Source organism: Xenopus laevis, chromosome 4S (assembly GCF_017654675.1).
Source record: "Xenopus laevis strain J_2021 chromosome 4S, Xenopus_laevis_v10.1, whole genome shotgun sequence".
Taxonomy (NCBI): domain Eukaryota; kingdom Metazoa; phylum Chordata; class Amphibia; order Anura; family Pipidae; genus Xenopus; species Xenopus laevis.
Genome location: NC_054378.1, coordinates 106,780,207 through 106,800,643, shown reverse-complemented (window position 1 = coordinate 106,800,643; position 20,437 = coordinate 106,780,207). Strand labels below are relative to the sequence as shown.

The window sequence follows — 20,437 nt, the reverse complement described above, 5'->3', positions numbered from 1 at the left end:
TGAGTTTGGACATGTTAATCAATTGATGCATTTCTCATCCTTGGGGAGTCAATAAGTAACTTTCCGGCACAAGACAGATGTACACTGCATAATAGACTTATATATAAGAGTGGGATAGCACAACACAAAAAGTCTATTTAAGGGCTCTTATACACAGGCGTTTGTTTCTGCCGAGCAGAAAAAACGCATTTACTGCATTTAAACACATTTTTTTTAACACAACTGAACGTTTTTTTTCCCATTCCAAATGCAACCCTCCATTCTACTGATTGATGAACACACGTCAAGCGCAAGAAAATGCAGTGACTGAAGCGCAAATGGAGTAAAACGCAAATCAGAACTTATGAGTACAGCCAGGCAGAATATAATAGATTCATTAGCAAATGTGTTTACTTGCGCTCAAATCTGCATTTAAATGCATGTTAAACACAGAAAAAAACGCCTGCGTGTTACAGACGAGCGTTTGAAGCTGCGCTCCCCTGCGTTCCGTTTTTATGCGTTCAGCCGCAGGGGAGCGCAGGAGTAGACGCATTCAGTTTTTTTCAATGGGGCTGTACTCACACAGGTGCATGTAGGTGCCGAACACAGGTTGAGACGCAACATGCTGCATTTTTCCTGCGTTCGGTGCCTACATGTGCCTGTGTGAGTACAGCCCCATTCAAAAAAACTGAATGCGTCTACTCCTGCATTCCACTTCGGATGAACACATAAAAACGGAACGCAGTCCATGGGTGATTTTACCTGCGATACCTTCCTTTCCGACGTGATGAGACAAATCGTAGGTGTCACGTCGGCTGCGCCAAATCTAATATAAGTAATACAAATGTCGCATGTAGAAGCTGATTGCATCCAACACAACACGACTGTCGGATGAAGAAGCAACATGCAGCGTCCCCATCCAACAGTCATGTTGTGTTGAAAGCAATCAGCTTCTACGTGCAACATTTGTATTAAATTAGATTTGGCGCATCCTACATGACGCCTGCGATTAGTCTCATCACATTGGACTGGAAGGTATCGCAGGTAAAATCGCCCATGGAGTTCTACCCTAAGAGGGAATTGCCATATTTAAAATTATTTTAAAGAATTATTTGAAGTCAAGGGTAACCTTAGGCACTTTGTGACTGGTCTTTACTTTTTATATATTTTTTAAAAGAGTTTGTATTATTTGGGTTTCAATTTTGCCACTATCTGGAAAATGCAGACGATAAAAATATTTTATTAAAAAAAAAAGTTGTATTTCTGCATGTAGGGCAAGGCAAAATATTTGGTCAGAAAACAGGTGTTACAATATGTCTTAAATTTGCTGTCAGCACAAATACACATTTGCACTTTGTCAATCCTGACAAAGGCTCTAGGCGTGAGCCGAAACGTTGATCCCGTGTCATGTTGGAATAAAGAGTTTATTGTTTTAATCAAAGCCCAGGAGTGGGCTACTACATTTGTTCATATACAAGATACCCAGAAGCAGCACCCAGATATTATGCGAGAGTAATATGTATATACACTGTGTATATTTATATATATATATATATATATATATATATATATATATATATATATATATATATATATATATATATATATATATATATATATATATATATATATATACACACACACACTGTATGTATATATATATATATATATATATATATATATATATATATATATATATATATATATATATATATATATATATATAATTTTTTTTATTTCATTTTAAATTGACTCCCTACCTATCCTTAAACAGGCTTTTCTTAGAGGTGTATATCAACAACAACTGGAGAGCTACATATTTCAAATGTGAAGCAGAGAGGGCCAGAATATAGCGGTGCCTACAGTCCCAACAAATTCAGTCACTAGGAAGCCAGTCATTTTGAAACACTAACCAGTTGAATAAGATGCTCCCTGCATCTTCCTTTTTTTTTTTTTTTTTTTACATCTATGGCTTCAGCACTTGTGGTCGTCTGGAATTTGCAAGCCTCGCACTAATCGGAGAGCTTCTATTTACGTGTCACAGATTAGAAAGTGTTGGATAAATTTAGCTGCCCACCTGTAAGTCACGTGAGCTGTGAGAGTGCGGGAAGGGTGGCATATGCATCACCCAAACGCATGGCATGCCTTCATTTGCCAGTCAGAGTGCCAGCCACAATGTGCTTGAAATCAGGGAGGTTTTCATTTCCCCCCACACAGCATCATAGTTAATTTTGGAAGCACCAATCTATTTCCACTATAAAACTGATCTGAACTCCAAAGTCCACAAATAGCACCAAGTTCACCCAGCACTGCTCCTTTTAAGGCTCCAGCTCCCAGAGAGCACAGATCATACACTCCTTCCTTACCTTCCCATTCACTACCCTGTGCTACATACAGTATATTCCTATTGAATCGCTGATCCCATTGATCTTCCTAAAGCAGATATTTACCCCTCACCCATTTCTTCTTCTGTCTTTTCCTGTTAAAGCGACATAATACATGTGTGTGTTCCCTTTGTATTTGTCTGAGGGAAAAATTAAGAGGTTGTGAAAAGCTGCTGTGTTACCTAAAATGCCACTATTTCAGGCTGTTTGGTCATAATGTCCTGTATTATACCCTTTATAGCCCCTTTATGGGTTACAGTTGTAACATACAGTATAGCCAAAAGTGGGGTGGTCTAATCTCAGACAAGATTGTGTCTTGCCAAGGAGGGGTATAAATGGACAATGAGTGATGCCCAAGTCATTTTGCAACCTTCTCCTCCCAGGTTTAGCCTATCTCAATGCTGAGAGGAGACTTGGCTACGCCCACCCAATTCACCTTTTAGGGGAGTAATCCCTAACCAATGGCAACATATTAATCACCAACCCTTGGATGTTGCTCCCAGATGCCTTAAAACAGGTGCTTATTTTTGAATTCTGGACTTGGAGGCAAGTTTTAGTTGCATAAAAACCATGTGTACTGCCAAACAGAGCCGCCTGTAGGCTGTCAGTCAATGTAGGGGGTGCCAAATAGCCAATCACAGCTCATATTTGGCTCCCCTGGAACTCTTTTCATGCTTATGTTGCTCCCCAACTCTTTTTTGCATTGAAATATTTCTCACAGTTAAAAGGTTGGGGTCCCTCATTCTAGGGTGACATCAAAGATACTATGAGAGAGAGGCAGAACACGATTCCACTATGTATTGGCAAGGTATAGGGAGATCTCTGCAAGAGGTTCAGGTTGGGCATGGGATACTTTCGAGTAGTTGCAGAGCACAGTAAACAGAGTCACCAAAGTCATTATCTTAAATAAGAGTAATCTTCGCCATTCTTCCCTATTATTGCTGTGTTCCTTCACTCCAACCACACTAAATAGTGAATTCTAATTCAGTCCTGGATCCATCCATCACACATCTCTGAATTCACTTCATAACAAAGCTCATTAAATCCTTTACCACACATAGATCAGCCAGAGCATTAATATTCTGGAAGTTACCACATTGTTAGCTACCTAATGTTACTGATGAAATGCCATCACCTTGTACAATAGTTTCCAAGATGCAGAACATCACTCGGCGAGGATCATTTACCAACAGGGTCCAGCGCTAATAATCATCTTATCATATTTCTCACAGACACCAGGGTGCAGAAAAGGCCTGAGTGGGGAGAAACAACAGAGTGCCCACACTAATGCTGCTGTATAACAGGGACGTATGCCATGTGGCTGCTTATTAAGTGTACTGGGTGTCACTGGCCAACATTATCAGGGTAAGTTCTAAATCAGGGGCCCCCAATGTTTTTTACCCATGAGCCACATTCAAATTTAAAAAGAGTTGGGGAGCAACACAAACATAAAAAGATGCCAAATCAGGGCTGGGATTGGGTACTTGGTAGCCCCTATGTGGACTAGAGTCATACAGTGTTGCTCTGTTTGGCAGTACACATGGATCCAAAACTTGCCTCCAAGCCAGGAATTCAAAAATAAGCACCTGCTTTGAGGCCACTGGGCGCAACATCCAAGGGGTTGTTAAGCAACATGTTGCTTACGAGAGACTCATTGGGGAACACAGCTCGGAATGTACATTAAAAATGTGAGCTGTTCTTTGGTGAAGAAGAGCTTACGTAAAGCTTGTGGGGTAGAAGAAATACTTGGACCACTTGGACCTTCCAAGTGCAATCAAGGGTCACAACTATGAAAGTCTATGGAGAGGTAGAAAGGCAAAGATTTTGCATTTTGGCTGCCAAGCCACACAAATGGCAAAATGGCAAACTGCACACAGTTGACTCCCAGCCCCATTGCACTTAGGCAATTGTAAAATCCTGAGCCCATTTGTGACCACTATCTCCTTTACAAAACCACACAATACACTAACTAAAGCTATAGTTTATACCCAGTCTAGTTACCCATAACAACCAATACTGATCACCTATTCAAAAGTAAATCTGACTGGCTTTTGTACCCTGGCCTCTATTAAGGGTTTAACCCAAACTTTTTAAGACACACACATTTGTTCTGTCACAATGGGTGATTTTGATTATTTTATAAAATACTACACTATATGCACTTTATATTTTGTTGTTTACTCCCCCGCCAGCCGTGCAGCGCTGGCCATTTCGTTGGACATTTTGTACTAGACCCCATGAAAACCACACTGTAAGGAAAATAACTAACCCTGGTGGTCTAGTTGTGCAGCGGGGATGCCCGCCGCGCCGCTCGTCTTCTTAGTGAGCGGGCGGCGCGCACTTCTGGGTTTAGTAGGCGCATGCGCGCTGGCGTGATGACGTCAGCGCGCAATGGCACGAAATGTAAAAGTTTAAAAGGGACCTTCCTGCTGTTTCTCATGGCCCGTGATAGGATTTGTTCCTGGTGCTTCTGCTTCTGAGCTTTAAGCTATATCTGTCTCAACCTATTTTTGATTCCTGTTGTGACCCCTGCCTGGCTTTTGACTATTCTGACTTCTGGATCCTGACCCTTGCCTGAATACCGACTACCTCTTCTGCTTAACCCTCTGATTGACTTCCTGGTTTGACCCTTGCCTGCCTGACTACGTTTATTCTCTGTCTGCCTATCCAGAACTCTCATCTTGCACCTCTCGTTTAAATCCAGGTGGCATCCAAGTAAGCCGAGGGCTCCTCCCGAGGCCCAAAGGCGGTCATACTACTGGTGAAGCACGAGCCGAGACCAGGGTGCCTGGTGTTTGTTCTGGTGTTGGGTGCCGACCGTTACACACACAATACACCAACTAAAGCTAAAGTTTGTACCCAGTCTAATCACCCATAACAACCAATACTGATCAACTATTCGAAAGTAAATCTGACTTGCTGCTGTGGGTTACTAGACTTGTGTTACTCTAGTCTTCCTATCACACAGGCCACACTGTTTATTCAGGGCCGGATTTACATAGCTGGTGCCCCTAAGCCCACTGTTGTTCGTCGCACCCGTCCCCTAACTTTTATTCGCTCAAATATTCATCAGGACAGAGCAATGGGGATTGGCACACTGGAGATTTAGAAAATGATCATATCCCCTGTGCATCCCCAGTGTTTCTTAATCAATGTGGGTGTGGTTGGGTAGCATGCTGCCCCCTAAAATCCTGTCACCCTAGGCTCGAGCCTTGGTGGCCTCTCCACAAATTCGGGTCTGTGTTTATTTGTTGTAATTCTGCACTGGTTTCACAACATGCATGCGTGCATAAGCAAGTCCAAGCACAAAGCACCAACTAAGTACCACTGTATGATGATACCTTTTTGGTCTAAAAGCAACATTGGCCTAAGAGCAAGATGACTTTGAAAGAGGCAGTATGAATATTTATAGCAACGGGCACCCTGTCGTTGGCAGCTAGCAGGCCTCCAGATGTGGCTGAAGTACAGCTGAAAGATGCAAGTAGCATGCTGGGAGTTGTAGTTTAAGTACACCTGGAGGGCTGCTGGTTATCCATGACCTAGTCTAAGGCAGAACCCCCCAGTCCAGAGACTTTCCTCCTGCATCCCAAGGAACACTAAACCTAAAGGCTGAGCCAAACATACCATACATAAAAACAGGAGTCGAATTAAAAAATAAAACAATGTAGAGCTAAATAGGGGTGACAACACATTCATGACCCTTCATAAACGCGCCCATTTATTTAATTCGCTCCTGTCGGAAACACTAGGGACCATAGAAGATGAGCAAATTAGTCGGTAAACTGGAGGGTAAAATCTTCCAGCCCTTGGCGCTTTATAACTGAGCAGGTGACTGATATTCAGCACATATGTCTGTACAAAGATGATATGCTTTTTTCCCCATTCATAACCAGCACGAGTGCATTAAATCACTATAATAGCCATGATGTATTTAACCCTATTAGACTTGGAAGGCGCTCAATGAGATGCTGATAGATATGCAGCCCAGGGACGAGCAGTTATCTCGGCGAGCACCTCAATCTGTCCAATAAGTGAACCTTATCAGCCAATCACAGCTTGCAGCTAGTCTGATTAATGGCATGTCCGCAAGGAGCCGCAGTCTCTGAACAAATCTGCCAAGGCTTGGACAGATTACACAGTCACAGACCAGCAACATGACAGTATAATACAATGCTGAGGAGGAGCAGGCGCTGCCCACAACCACTACGGATAAAGGACATAGCTGGGAGATTGGCATTGCACCCGGGATTGGCAATAGAAAAAAGCAGGGGACTCTAGATCCACCACACGCTGGGAATATGGGAGGCAGGATCTGAACTAAAATATGGCAGGAGAAAGAAACGGTACCTGCAAATGTTGGAGGAACAGGAAACATATCCAAAATGGTATTGGCACTAGAACAACAAAGTCCCAAAAAGCCAAAGGTGTAGACCATTAAAGTGGACCTGTCACCCAGACACAAAAAGCTGTATAATAAAAGTCCTTTTCAAATTAAACATGAAATCCAATTTCTATTTTTTTATTAAAGCATTCATAGGTGTTGTAAGCTCATTTAAAAATCTCAGCCTAAAGGTGGCCATACACGGCGATGTCGCCAAACGAGCGGATCTCTCCCCGATATGCCCACCTTGAGGTGGGCAATATGGGGCTGATCCGATCGTGGGCCCTAGGGCCCAACGATAGGATCCTAACAGTGGCTTTATGGGCGGTCGGATCGCGGGACCGCATCAACGAACAGATGCGGCCGCGATCCGACGGGATTTTTAGTCCCATCTGATCAAGATCTGGCCTCTCGATCGGTGAAGCCCATCGGGGGGCCCATACACGGGCCAATAAGCTGCCGACTCGGTCTGTCTGCATCTTTTATCGACCCGTGCACCTTTAGGCATAGAGATGGGGCAGGCAATTACTTTCACTTTCCATTCAGCACTTCCTAGATGTCACTGCTCTCCCCACATTCCCCCGTTCTCTTCATCATTTAATTGTGTAGCCAGGACATGGGGTTGGACATCGGGGTCCGCCATTCTGGTGCACAAACAAGATTCTGAGATGATACAAGACTTGTCTTAATAACAGTGTCCACAAATGGCTCCTGCCTGCTTGCTATAATTATGAATTCCCAGACTGAAGGAAACAATATTCAAATAATTTATATCATGCAATTAAAGTTCATTTTGCTTGACTAATGTGATAAAATAGGATTTTGAATAATATTTTTGGGTGACCGGTCCCCTTTAAGGAACTTGGACTGTAAGCTCTTATGAGCACGGCCCCCTTTACCACTTGTATTGGTCAGTTTCTCTCTGTATGTTTGTACAGTGCATGTATGCACCCTTCTACTGCGCATACTGTATGCTGCATAGCTCTTCCGGCTGAATCAGAGGGTTCTGTCATTTTTATGAAATGTGCCACTGATACAACGCTTTAAAGGTTGCCAATGGCAAATCTATTTGCAGAAATGCACACATATTCTAGGTACAGACACTCAGACAGACTCCATTACAAAACATGTTACATCTTCCATATATCACCTATCAGCTGAATTGTTGGGAGTTATGGTTCTTAAGGCTGAAGCTCTTGGCCTAGATCATGGATCCCCAACCTTTTTTACCCATAAGCCACATTCAAATGTAAAATGAGTTGGAGAGCAACATAAAAAGTCCATGGTGGTGCCAAATAAGGGCTGTGATGTGAACTGGCAGCTTACAGGAGGGTCTGTCCAGAGAGCAATATGTTGCACGAGACACTGGTTGGGGATCACTGGTCTAGAACATTAACATATAACTAAGTACACATATGGGATATGTAGAGGGTAGAGTAGGCTCATGGTTGAATAGGCATGGGACTAATTACTACATGTGGTGCCTTGAAGACGTAGATTGAAAGCAACAGTTTGCCGAATTTTATCAATGTGAGAAAAGTCAATGAGACCAATCAAGGACAAATCTCAACACGTGACCTTCCCCTTTGGTCGGAGTACAGCATGGATGATATATTCTTCTCAAATTCGAAGATTTAACAGAGGATATGGGAGAATATGTCCTTTTGCAATTCAGGCAACTGCATCCCATCAATCTTGCCTGCTTGATATCTGTGAGCAAACTGGGCATCCACCTCTGGTCCAGGTGTTTAGTTATTGTTCTGACAACTTCACTGTATCCAAAACTAAAAGCCACTCCAAACTGGGGTCTGACAATGAGCTATGAAAGCCTATACTGATCTGGAATAATTTGGCATTCCAGGCACGCCACATTAGCATGTATATCAGCCCTGAAACCTAAATTATCCTGATGCTTATTGCAGCTGTCCTAAATAGCAGTGCCACAGCCAAGACTTTGGGTAATGCAAGCACTAATCCTTCTATTCTAAGGTGCATGCCATTAAAGAAAAAATATCTGACTGTATGTGTGAGGGCCAAAAATATATGGTGCGTTGCCTAAAAGCAAGAGCAACTCAACAAATCTAACAAATAACATGCCATGTTAAAAAAGAAAATATCAGTTGTGCAGCTCACAAATTGCTACCTGCTCTTTCCCAAACCATTTTATCTGGTCCAAATAGGTATCTAGAGATTGTGCAACAAAGACTCCAGTAAATTATATGGGCGAGGATATTCATGGTAAGGCCTTGGAGCAGAGGATAATCAGTGATCTTCAGTTTATGGATTGCTCTAAATGTATGGGATCTGTTGTTCAGAAACCAGCTATCCAGAGAGCTCCGCATTATGGAAAGGCCGTGTTCCATAGACTCCATTTTATCCAAATGATCCAAATTTTTAAAAAATGATTTGCTTTTTCTCTGTGATATTAAAACAGTACCTTGTACTCCAAACTAAGATATAATTTATCCTTTTTGGAACTAAAACCATCTTATTGTTTTTTTTTTATATCTACATGATTTTCTAGTAGACGTAGAGGGTTATTTACTAAAATTCTAATTTATCTAATTTTTGAAATGAAAAAACCATGACCAAGATCTAATACCCAATTTGACCTTTTCCCGAAAAGCCTGAATTTTTCAGATTTTTGACTGAAAATGTTTGATTTTCTGGCTAATTCCAGCGCAGACCACAGAAATGTCAAAATAGGATAGGGACCACTGCTACTGACTTATACTTTCTGTAATGAAGATCCAAATTACAGAAAGATCCGATATCCATAAAACCCCAGGTCCTGGATAACAGGTCCCATACCTTTACTACAGTTCCCAGTATCCTTTTACAGTCTGTGTTTGCTGTTGTTACCAGAGCAAGAAAGGTATAGTGGAGTCCCATGGTTAAAATTACTTATGCTCCTTCCATTGTTGCTAAACTTCAACTCGCAACAACCTCTGACAGCCGGTGGCTGGAATTAGCTTTTTACAATTGACGGATGATTAAAGATTGGTCAACAAAAATAGAACATTTTACGTTCTCATTCTTCACTACTATACCTTCTAATATAATGTGCTCAAAAGGTGATACACAGAGTCTCTGCATATTAAAAAAAGCCTTCTGCTTAGGGTAAATATTTCCCTATTTGAAATAAATTCAGCAGCACTCCAAAATCTATGTAAAAGCCCTACCAGCCCTTTTTCAAGCCTACTATACCTTCTGTTTCCTGCTCTGCTACAGTATATGCTACTTTATTATGCCCTACTGCTACTATAGGGGATATTATCTCCACGGCCTCTATAGTCCAATGCTAACATTACCAGCGTAACTATAAGTCCTTCTGTGATGCTATCCCATTTAAGGTGCTGCACAACTACATTGCCACTATAGGTGAAGTTCCGGTATACTCATTGCTACTATAGTGCTAGTGTGCTATATCCCCAGTGTAATTACAAGTGCAGCTGTGCCTTTATCCCCACTGTGACTACAGGCTCTGCAGTGGAATTCTACCTATTGCAACTATAGGTGCTGCTGTGCTAGTATCCCCAATGTGCCTATAGGTGTTGGTACAACTAAAGGTAGCACTATTATTCCCACTGCCACCAGGGCTGGACTTGGGGGCCCAGGGCCCACCGGGGCTTCTGCATCTGGGCCCCCTGTACGGCAAACCCCCCAAGCTAGCGCACATCATTTTTGAGGAGACCGACCAGCAGGAAGAAAAGCAGGGCAGGATCTGGCCTGGCAGGGCCCACCGGGTTGTTTCTTGGTGTCCCGCAGGCCCGGTCCGACCCTGACTGTCACTTTAGGCAGTACTGTTATTCCCATTGCCACTATAGTTGCTGCTGCCGTATATCCCCACTGCTACTATAGATGCTGCTGTGCTACTTTCCCCACTGCTAATATAGGTGCTGCTATCCCCACCGCTACTATAGATGCTGCTGTGCTACTAACTCCACTACTACCATAGGTGTTGCTGAGCCATTGTTTCTATTACTAGTATAGGTGCTGCTACTTTTGGCACTGCTGGCCTGATTTCCTCAGTATTGCTATAGATGCTACTGTGTTATTATCCCCACTGCTACTATAGGTGCTGCTGTGCTAATATTCCCACTGCTACTATATATGCTGCTGTGCTACTATACCACTGCTACTATAGGTGTTGCTGAGCCATTATTTCTATTACTATTATAGCTACTATTGGCACTGCTGGCCTAGTATCTTCTGTATTGGTATAGATGCTACTGTGTTATTATCCCCACTGCTACTATAGATGCTGCTGTGCTACTTTACCCACTGCTACTATAGGTGCTGCTGTGCTGCTATCCCCACTGCTACTATAGGTGCTGCTGTGCTACTAACTCAGCTGCAACCATAGGTGCTGTTGAGCCATTATTTCTATTACTATTATAGGTGCTGCTACTTTTGGCACTGCTGGCCTGATTTCCTCAGTATTGCTATAGATGCTACTGTGTTATTATCCCCACTGCTACTACAGATGCTGCTTTGTGCTACTATTCCCACTGCTACTATAGGTGCTGCTGTGCTACTATCCCCACTGCTGCTATAGGTGCTGCTGTACTTCTATCCCCACTGCTACTATAGGTATTGCTGAGCCATTATTTGTATTACTATTATAGGTGCTACTACTATTGGCACTGCTGGCCTGGTATCTTCAGTATTGCTATAGATGCTACTGTGTTATTATGCCCACTTCCACTATTGATGCTGCTGAGTACCCTGAATCAAAGGCTCAATATGTGGCATATTACTTAGCTTTTACAACTGCTACTGGTCCAGCTTTGAGCCTGCTTTAGACAAATAGCTCTAGATGTCTGGTGGTGAAAAACACGTTTTGCTGTAATCCAATAAGCCAGAAATAAAAAGTACAGTATTAAGAAACATGCTGAAAAGAGGTGAGCAGATTCATATTCCACCATCAAATTATAAGTCTTCTCTGCATCTGCTGGTCATCAGCTTGTCACAGCAGAGTGCTCTCCCCTAAGGACACTATTTTGCAGGAAGCTGGGCTGCAGAATGAGTGATTTAGTATTAATCGGTGGCTTAACCGAGGCGCCCCCCACCCTCTGTCACCCAGAAGAGGGACCTCCAGGGATAAGAAATCCAATCACGATCCGTCGCTGTCCCGGTGAAGCTTGCAGCCCAACACTGGGCGCAGATTGCTGAGAAAGCCGCTGGCGCACATTAATCACCACCTGGGGGGACAGGCCGCACCAGCTTCATTTGTCAGAAGCAGCTCTGCATAAGTTATTATAGGCACATTAGCATCTCATCTGCATGTTATTAGGGCACAGAACGTTGCAAGTTTGTGGGCTGTGTGAGCAGGATCAGTACATACGTCCTGCCATCGCAGCGAGAAAGGTCAGCAGCTGCGCCAGACTCACAACATCATTACACATCTGTCAGCTTTAAATAAAAACTCCTCAAAACTGCCATTGCATACATTGCACAGGCACATTACACATTACATGTATTGCCTCCTTCTGCTCCTGCACGCTCCTCTCTGTTTCGCTCCATGTAATCAGCTGGCAAATCCACTCTTGCATTTTATAATGAGTGATCATTATTACTCCTTTCCCTGAGTAGCTGAAGTCTTTATCCAACATAATACATTCATGGGGTATGTGACTGGAACAGCCCTTAAAAAAAGTCTAAATATACAAAAGTTCCCAAATGCTTCCATTTAAAGTTTTTTCAAAACGCATCAGTTAATACTGCTGCTCCAGCATAATTCTGCACTGAAATCTGTTTATCAAAAGAGCAAACAGATTTTTTTATATTTAATTTTGAAATCAGACATGGGGCTAGCCATATTGTCAGTTTACCAGCTGCTCACAGTCATGTGACTTGTGCTCTGATAAACTTCAATCACTCTTTACTGCTGTACTGCAAGTTGGAATGATATCACCCTCCTCCCTTTCCCACCAGCAGCCTAACAACAGAACAAAGGGAAGATAACCAGATAGCAGCTCCCGAACACAAGATAACAGCTGCCAGGCAAATCTAATAACAGAATTCAATAGTAAAAATCCAGGTCCCACTGCGATACATTCAGTTACATTGAGTAGGAGAAACAACAGCCTGCCAATAAGCAGTTTCATCCTAAAGTGCTGGCTCTTTCTGAAAGCACATGACCAGGCAAAATGACCTGAGATGGCGCCTACACAGCAATATTACAACTAAAAAAAAAATACAATTGCTGTTTCTGGAATGAAATTTTATATTGTAGAATGTAGAGTGAAGTATTTGCAGTGTAAACCATGTAATTTAGTAATAAAAACGACATCATAAAATCATGACAGAATCCCTTTAAGCTTCTGACAACTAAAGCCTACTGGATCTGGCTGGTAAAAATGATGTTGCCTGCTGCCAATGTTATTAATAGGCAAAAAAGATAAAAGTATAAGAAGGCCAGTATTTTTTCTAGAGAAAGTGGCAACCCTAAGGCTAAGGCCACACGGCGCGATTTCGCCGCGATTCTGCGCTGGGCGAGTTGTCGCTGCGTTTTTTAAGCCGAAATAGCTTTGCTAATTTTGGCGCTGGCGTCAATGCAAATCGCGGCGAAATCGCTGCGCTAATTCACACGCGGCGATTCTTTTTCTACTGTCGCCCGGAAACGCCCAGCGAGGCAACTTCGGGCGACAATAGAAAAAGGATCGCCGCGTGTGAATTAGCGCAGCGATTTCGCCGCGATTTGCATTGACGCCAGCGCCAAAGTTAACAAAGCTATTGCGGCTTAAAAAACGCTTAAAACCGCAGCGACAACTCGCCCAGCGCCGAATCGCGGCGAAATCGCGCCGTGTGGCCTTACCCTAACTTTGTGTTCTGGGATGTGTAGGTCAACACCTACAGTACCAATGCTCCAACGTTGTGACCTATCTTCCAGGTTCTCCTTTCATACTTTCCTTGGCTGGAGAGTTTAACATGGACAGAGAAACATTGGAGCAGGTACACCTTTAGTGGGCTGGACTAACCCATTATGGCCCAAATATACAGCCAGCACACAGTGTTTGTGATCTATCACTTTATTGCATATGGCTGCCATGGGTCATGTCCAAACAACAAGCTAGTTTAACCATACCCAAATATATAATCCCCCATTAAATTTATCATGTTGATAATGGCCATCTAGCAAAAGTTTTTGGGGTATGGGTTGAACCTGGTGGGCAATTCCCATTTTCTACCTTAGTTGCTACTTAATTATATGTAACTCTGAAAGTTGCCGCTGTGTCAAATTTGTGCTTTGTACTGTTGTGCCCTAAATAACATATGCAATAATCATATTAATCTTGGGTCTCCAGATGATGCTGCAGTGCAACTCCCAGCATCACAAAATATTATTATGGGTTGAAGGATCTTGGGACCAAGGTAAAGGAATTAGTAATACGTAGGAATGTTCCAAGTATAGTCCCATAGTGTCATCAACACTTGTAGATATCCAGTGCAGGGCTCTAGTACAACATTAAGATGTTAATTAAAATAATAAACAATGTATCAGTGTTGTGGTTACATTATCCAGAGGAGCCCAGTGCAAGGCATGGAACTGATACATTATTCATGAGAGGCAGCCTTGTTATGCAAATCCAGTAAAAGAAGCAACATATGTTTTTCAGTGGTCGTGGAGTGGTAGGAGCAGTCTGTCAGAAGGGAATAAAGGGTGTAAAATGGAGTGACAGCCAATGACGATGATGATAGGTATGGGTACTCGGGCACATACCTAGGCTCCTGTAGCTAATGCCAAGGCCCAGAGTGTCGATCTGTGGATCCTGGCAAATGCCTGAGGGGCTGCTGAAAGATACCATAGACAGTCCCAATTCCGTGGGCTGGTGGGTCAGCTGTTTAGACCTCTATGTCCATGAAATGCCAGGGCCTATTTTGAATCCCAGCCCAGGCCTGCAAATGCCCCAAGTGGCATGGCATTTGGGAGATGAGCCCTTTATTGTATATTTACCTCCCAAGTACCCACCACTTTGAAGTGCAATTTGTTTAAAACATATATGTTGCAAATACTTGTCTTTACCTTAAAGGATAAGTAAAGCGGACACCATGCAGCAGCTGGAGGGAACAGTGAAACTCCCACCAATCCATTCAATATTTACAAGGCTGAGTGAAATCTAAAGCTGGGAACAAAATGCTCGACTGACGGGGGTCAAAAAATGAGTGGATCTTTGCCCAGTTGGAATTCTGTGCCCCGGGCCAATGCTCATACTGTAAGCCTATTGAGACATGATTTATTTGTGTGTCTCCTGGCAGCGGAGAATGGGTATCACAGGTCCCTGACTTTGTTGGCAGAATGGAGGAAAGGTTCTGGGACACTACTGCACACACTCTAACAACAAATTGGATCTTAAACTAGACAGTTGTTGACTTTGTATATGATCTCACAGATTTTCAACCCACCCAAAGAGCATACCCACATCCTGCCACCCATATTAAGATATAACATTGCGCAAAGAAGAGCCACTTAGGTAATGTGCTGCTTCGCAGGCCTACTCCCCAACATCACTTAAAGGAGAACTAAACCCTAAAATTGAATGTGGCTAAAAATGCCCTATTTCATATACTGAACTTATTGCACCAGTCTAAAGTTTCAGCTTCTCAATAGCAGCAATGATCCAGGACTTCATACTTGTCACAGCTGATGCTACAGGGCTGATTATTAAATTCTGTGCTGTCATATAGTTGGGGAGCTACTGGGGCATCTTTGAAGACACAGATCTTTACTGCTAAAGGGCTGCGGTTGCCTTGGGCTGGTACACAACCCCAAAACATAATGTACAACATTTCTAGCAAACTTCTTTAGTTAGGCTTTAGTTCTGCTTTAAACCCACAACTACTGCAGCTGTTTACAATGTTCCATATAAAGTTCCATATAAAGTCCTCATAAAAACTCCTTCTTCCCTGGCAATCCACAGTAACTCAGTACAGCCCTGGGTTGCTGCTGTCACCCAGTATTTTTATATAAAGAAAAACAAAAACAAATGACACAAAATAAAGAGCACAACTGCTATTTTTCAAAAACTCACCCCTCGCAGCTGTTGGCTTCCACCGAAAATTCGCATGACTCTGTCAAACTCTTGTTCCAACCTTTTGGCCCAAAACTGCATCCTGTTGAAGATAAACATGGGGGTGAGGTGCAAGAACACAAAAGGGCAGCAGAAAGGGAGAGATCATTAAAACACCAAAAAATTAAAGAGTTTTAAAATAATAAAAACATTGTGTACTGTTGGCACTTGTAAAACGGATGTATTTGCTTCAGAAACACTACTATAGTTCATATAAACAAGCTGCTGTGCAGCAATGGTGGAAATTTAAAACAGACTTTATGGCACAGATTTAATAGTGGATAACAGATAACACCATTATGTTCTACAGAGCTTATCTGCTATCTGCTGTGTAACCTGAGCCTTTTCTCCTTTGAATTGCTACACTGAAGATTATTTATATAAACAATAGTAGTGTTTCTAAAGCAAACACCCCAGTTTTACCAGTGCAGGGCTCCTTTAAGAGCTAAAAAAAATCCAGTAATTCTAAAGCTGGCCATAGATGTTGAGATTTTTAAAAGATCCAATCCTCATCGTGAGATCACGATTTTCTCGTAACGATCGTACGAATTGACCATCAAAAGACCAATTTGCCAGGAAAACAATGGGGAGCTTCAAGGTCTAAACATGTCTTGCAGCAAGTGAAAATATCTGTTTAAATCGTACTTCCTCCAGGTCAATGTCAAGGTAAGAGGGGGAAATAAACAGAAGTCATTATATAGGTTTAGTAACCACCGATAGCAGCTGTAGGAAAGATAAGAGACCCCCTCAAGCCTGGGTTTGATTTTTTTGCGACCTTCAGCAAATAACATTATTTCCATGTGCCTTAGGACATCTGTAATCTGAGAGAAACATAAAGTGCCTGGGTAATTCTCTATACTAGGCTGAATACCAGTACTACATATATATACTGTATATTCATGCTTTTTCCTACACGTTACACATTTGCTGAATGGAGAATATGTTAATAAAATTTTACAGTGATTTCTTTTGGGATGTGTCACTTTTTTTCTTTGCTACATCCGTGTGTCCTGTTTTCTGTTCTGATAATTGCTCCCATAGCCTCTGTTTTTTCACATTCTTCATCCATTCTGCCCCCTTTACAGGTATGGGACCTGTTATCCAGAATGCCCAGGACCTGGGGTTTTCCAGATAATGGACCTTTGCATCATTTGGATCTTCATGAAATAACTCTACTAGAAAATCATTTAAACATTAAATAAATCCAGTAGGCTGGTTTTGCTTCCAATAAGGATTAATTATATATGAGTTTGGATGAAGTACAGGGTACTGTTTTATTATTACAGAGAAAAAGGAAATTGTTTTTTCGATTTGGATAAAATGGAGTCTATGGGAGACAGCCTTTCCGTAATTCAGAACTTTCTGGATAACATGTTTCCAGATAATGGATCCCAAACCTGTATCTTCCTTGTGTTCTTTGTTAGTCTTTGCAGCATGTCTGCACCAATTACCTGTTATGTTCTGCTATCTTTCTTTCTGTTTTTCCCTTCTTAAACACTTTTCTCTTATGTTCATCTATTTGGCTACTTTCTGTTCTGCTCTTTAGTTTTCTGTTGTCTTTGACCTTTTTGCAATTACAGATATTTAGCCCACCATAGGTATGCACCGGGGATTATTTGGAGGGGTTGTACTTGATGGATCCTTGTCTTCTTTTTTCAACGCAAATTAACTATGTAACTATATAGGACCCACAAGTATAGTTTATATCTGGCGCTATCCCAGCACTTGCTACGTATCCATTTATGTTGCCACTAGCAGAATTAGTTAACTCCTTTATTGTCCATTTGACCCCAACCTGACTGATCTAACCTAAAGAAAGCCAACTGCTGTGACTGCTATATTGGCTGCTATTTTTTTTATCATGTCAAACCCTGTCAACGTACTGTATAACCCTTGGCATCTACACTACAGATCATGTTTTGCTCAGTGTATGTGCTTGACATATGTGGAGCAGAACACAATCCTGATGAGGATTAGTTTCAATCATGGATCCTGGCTCAGCACTTGCCCAGGTCAGGGCACAAGACTGGCAATGCCAGGTAAGGCCTAGAATTCATTGTGGTTTTAGTCATATATATATATTGTATAATGAAATATGAGTCCCCTAGGCTACACTTTCCACAGGATCCCCCCACCATGCTACTCCCACTGCCAAAAGTTTAGAAATATACAATTAACTTCCAGATTATTAACACTAGAATAATTAATAACAATAAAAATGCAGGAAGTGGGCGGGCTATGACGTCAGTGGGCAGACTGTGACGTCAGTGGGTGGGGCTATGATGTGTCAATCAAGGGAATACCGCCCGGTTTTCCTTATTTGGAAAACCGGGCAGGAAGTATAGACCCGGGCAGCCCCTCAAAATACTGGGCTGTCCGGGTCAAAACCGGACAGGTGGCAACCCTAATTTGGACCCTAGCGACCAGATTGTTTATAATGCAAATGAATAAAAAGCAAATGAAAACCAATTGCAAATTGTCTCAGAATATAACGCTCTACATTATACTAACAGTTTATTCAAAGATGAATAACCCTTTAACAGCTGCTCATTGCACACACCTGCTCCATACAATACACACGTGTGTGTCTTAACATTCACTTTCACTGAACACAGGCCCTGTGTGTGGGACAATGACAGTTGCAGGACACAGCTATGTTTCAATGGCCTGTGCAAGGGATAAAAGGGCCAGACAAACACAGACGTCCCCATTAAGAAAAAGCTGTTCCAGTCTCATTAAACGCTGAACACAGACCTGTTCTCCTCCGTGCCTCCTTTATCAATGTAAACTAGGACATCAGGCTAAATCAATAGGGTATTATCAGCGTGTAACACCGTTGTCTGTGCTACAGGGCATCGTCCCGACCATGTCCCCATCACTCAGCAACTGTAAAAGGGCCAGTACCTTGTTAACTCCTTGCTGACAGATGCAGCCACCCACCAGTGGTGGTGCTCAAGAAAACAATAATTATGGGGTCGCACAAAATCCAATTTATTAATCTAACTTCTACTATGATGCAGGTGGAAGTAATCTAGGCAACTTTTCAATTGGTCTTTATTTTTTAAATGTTTTGCTCCTTTAAATTGTTGTTATTCTGAAAATTTCAGTGGGGCAGTTGCATGACTTTCTGCATCTGTTGGTGTGGAGCAAACTATCATTATACAGTGGTATAACTAACGTTTTGGGCCCCCCACTGTGGGCCCTCCCACACATCTATTAGTTTAGGCAATAACAAATTATATTGGAGGGCCAATGGAGCATGCTGTAGCTGATGGGTTTTGGGCCCCATCTGAGGCAGTGATGTATAATGCACTGAAAGTACTCTAGAGATGTGATTTACATGCACAGTTCAGTTCTGCTGGCTTCAGTTCTGATTTGATCAGATGTGGCCCCCTCAAGACCTAAGAGCCCCCATGCAGCACGGTACCTTATTGTCACCCATTACTATCTAAAATATATATAGTGCCATGATATTTCCCAATACTTAATTATATATCATTCATATCAGTCCCTGTCCCAAATCAGAGTCAGACTAGCCAATCAGGGTACCAGAAAACTCCCAGATGTCAGTGAGCCCTCCTGATTCTTACCATTTGGCCTACATAATGTTAATGTCATTCCCTGTTTCTCTATGGTAACAAAGAGGAGACATAGATGGATGGATAGATTGTAGTATGTAAAGAACAGAGAAAAAAGCTGACCATACACATGCCGATAAAAGCTGCCAACAGACGACAGAGTCGACAGCTTATTGGCCCGTGTGGAGGGCCCTCCGATGGGCTTCCCCTATCGATATCTAGCCGTAAGTTGGCCAGATGTCTATCGGGCAGCTATAAAAATTTCCTCGGATTCGGTCTCATCTATTCTGGTCCCGCAATCTGACCGCCCATATTAGCTACATTATGATCCAATCGTTGGGCCCTAGGGACCACGATCGGATCAGCCCGATATTGCCCACCTCAATGTGGGCATATCAGGGAGAGAACTACGTGTATGGCCATCTTAAGAGGTTAAAAATATTGAGTAAGGAGAGGAGGAAAAATAGTTTGATGGTGGTACCTTCATGGTGGGCCCCTGGGATCCCAGTCTGACACTGTCCCATATACAATTACCCATAAACAGACCAATATAAGTTGTCATATTGTCCCCTCAAGAAATGGCAAAATCTGGCCATATATCTATCGGGCAGGTTTGTAAATCCCATCAGGCTGGGGCCACAACAGCCATAGGCCCATAATATAATCTTATCATTAACTCCCAGGCAAAACATTAGATCAGTCCTATTTGGCCCAGAGTGTGAATGGCCAAATAAGGCAGATTGGCTCCAAATAAAACTGTCCACAGTATGTGTGAGTGTGAACTTGCCAAACAAGGCCAATCTCATTGTGTATGTCGGATTAACCTGCCTGCGTGTTGGCGTACCTGGAGAGAACCTATGTAAGCATGGAGAGAACATTCAAACATATATTGTCCAGGCCACCCCTCACACATTACCCATCTACTGTAGTTCAATAACACTGAGGGCCCTAGAATAATAAGAAAATTAATTATAGATTACACAATTCTTCTAATATAAGATTTCTATTGACATTTTCCATATAGGGTTGTGACCCCTAGGG

The 20,437-nt window shown here is 42.4% G+C and overlaps 1 protein-coding gene across 2 annotated transcripts in view; it reads right to left on the bottom strand.

The window, feature by feature from the left end:
* Window positions 1–20,437, bottom strand: part of cacna2d2.S (calcium voltage-gated channel auxiliary subunit alpha2delta 2 S homeolog) — a 188,472-nt gene that overhangs the window by 144,528 nt on the left and 23,507 nt on the right. For both annotated transcript variants that reach the window (XM_041561692.1, XM_018261321.2), the window contains exon 2: window positions 15,780–15,861. In XM_041561692.1, the coding sequence (XP_041417626.1) occupies window positions 15,780–15,861 (82 nt within the window). The remainder of the gene's footprint in view (window positions 1–15,779; window positions 15,862–20,437) is intronic.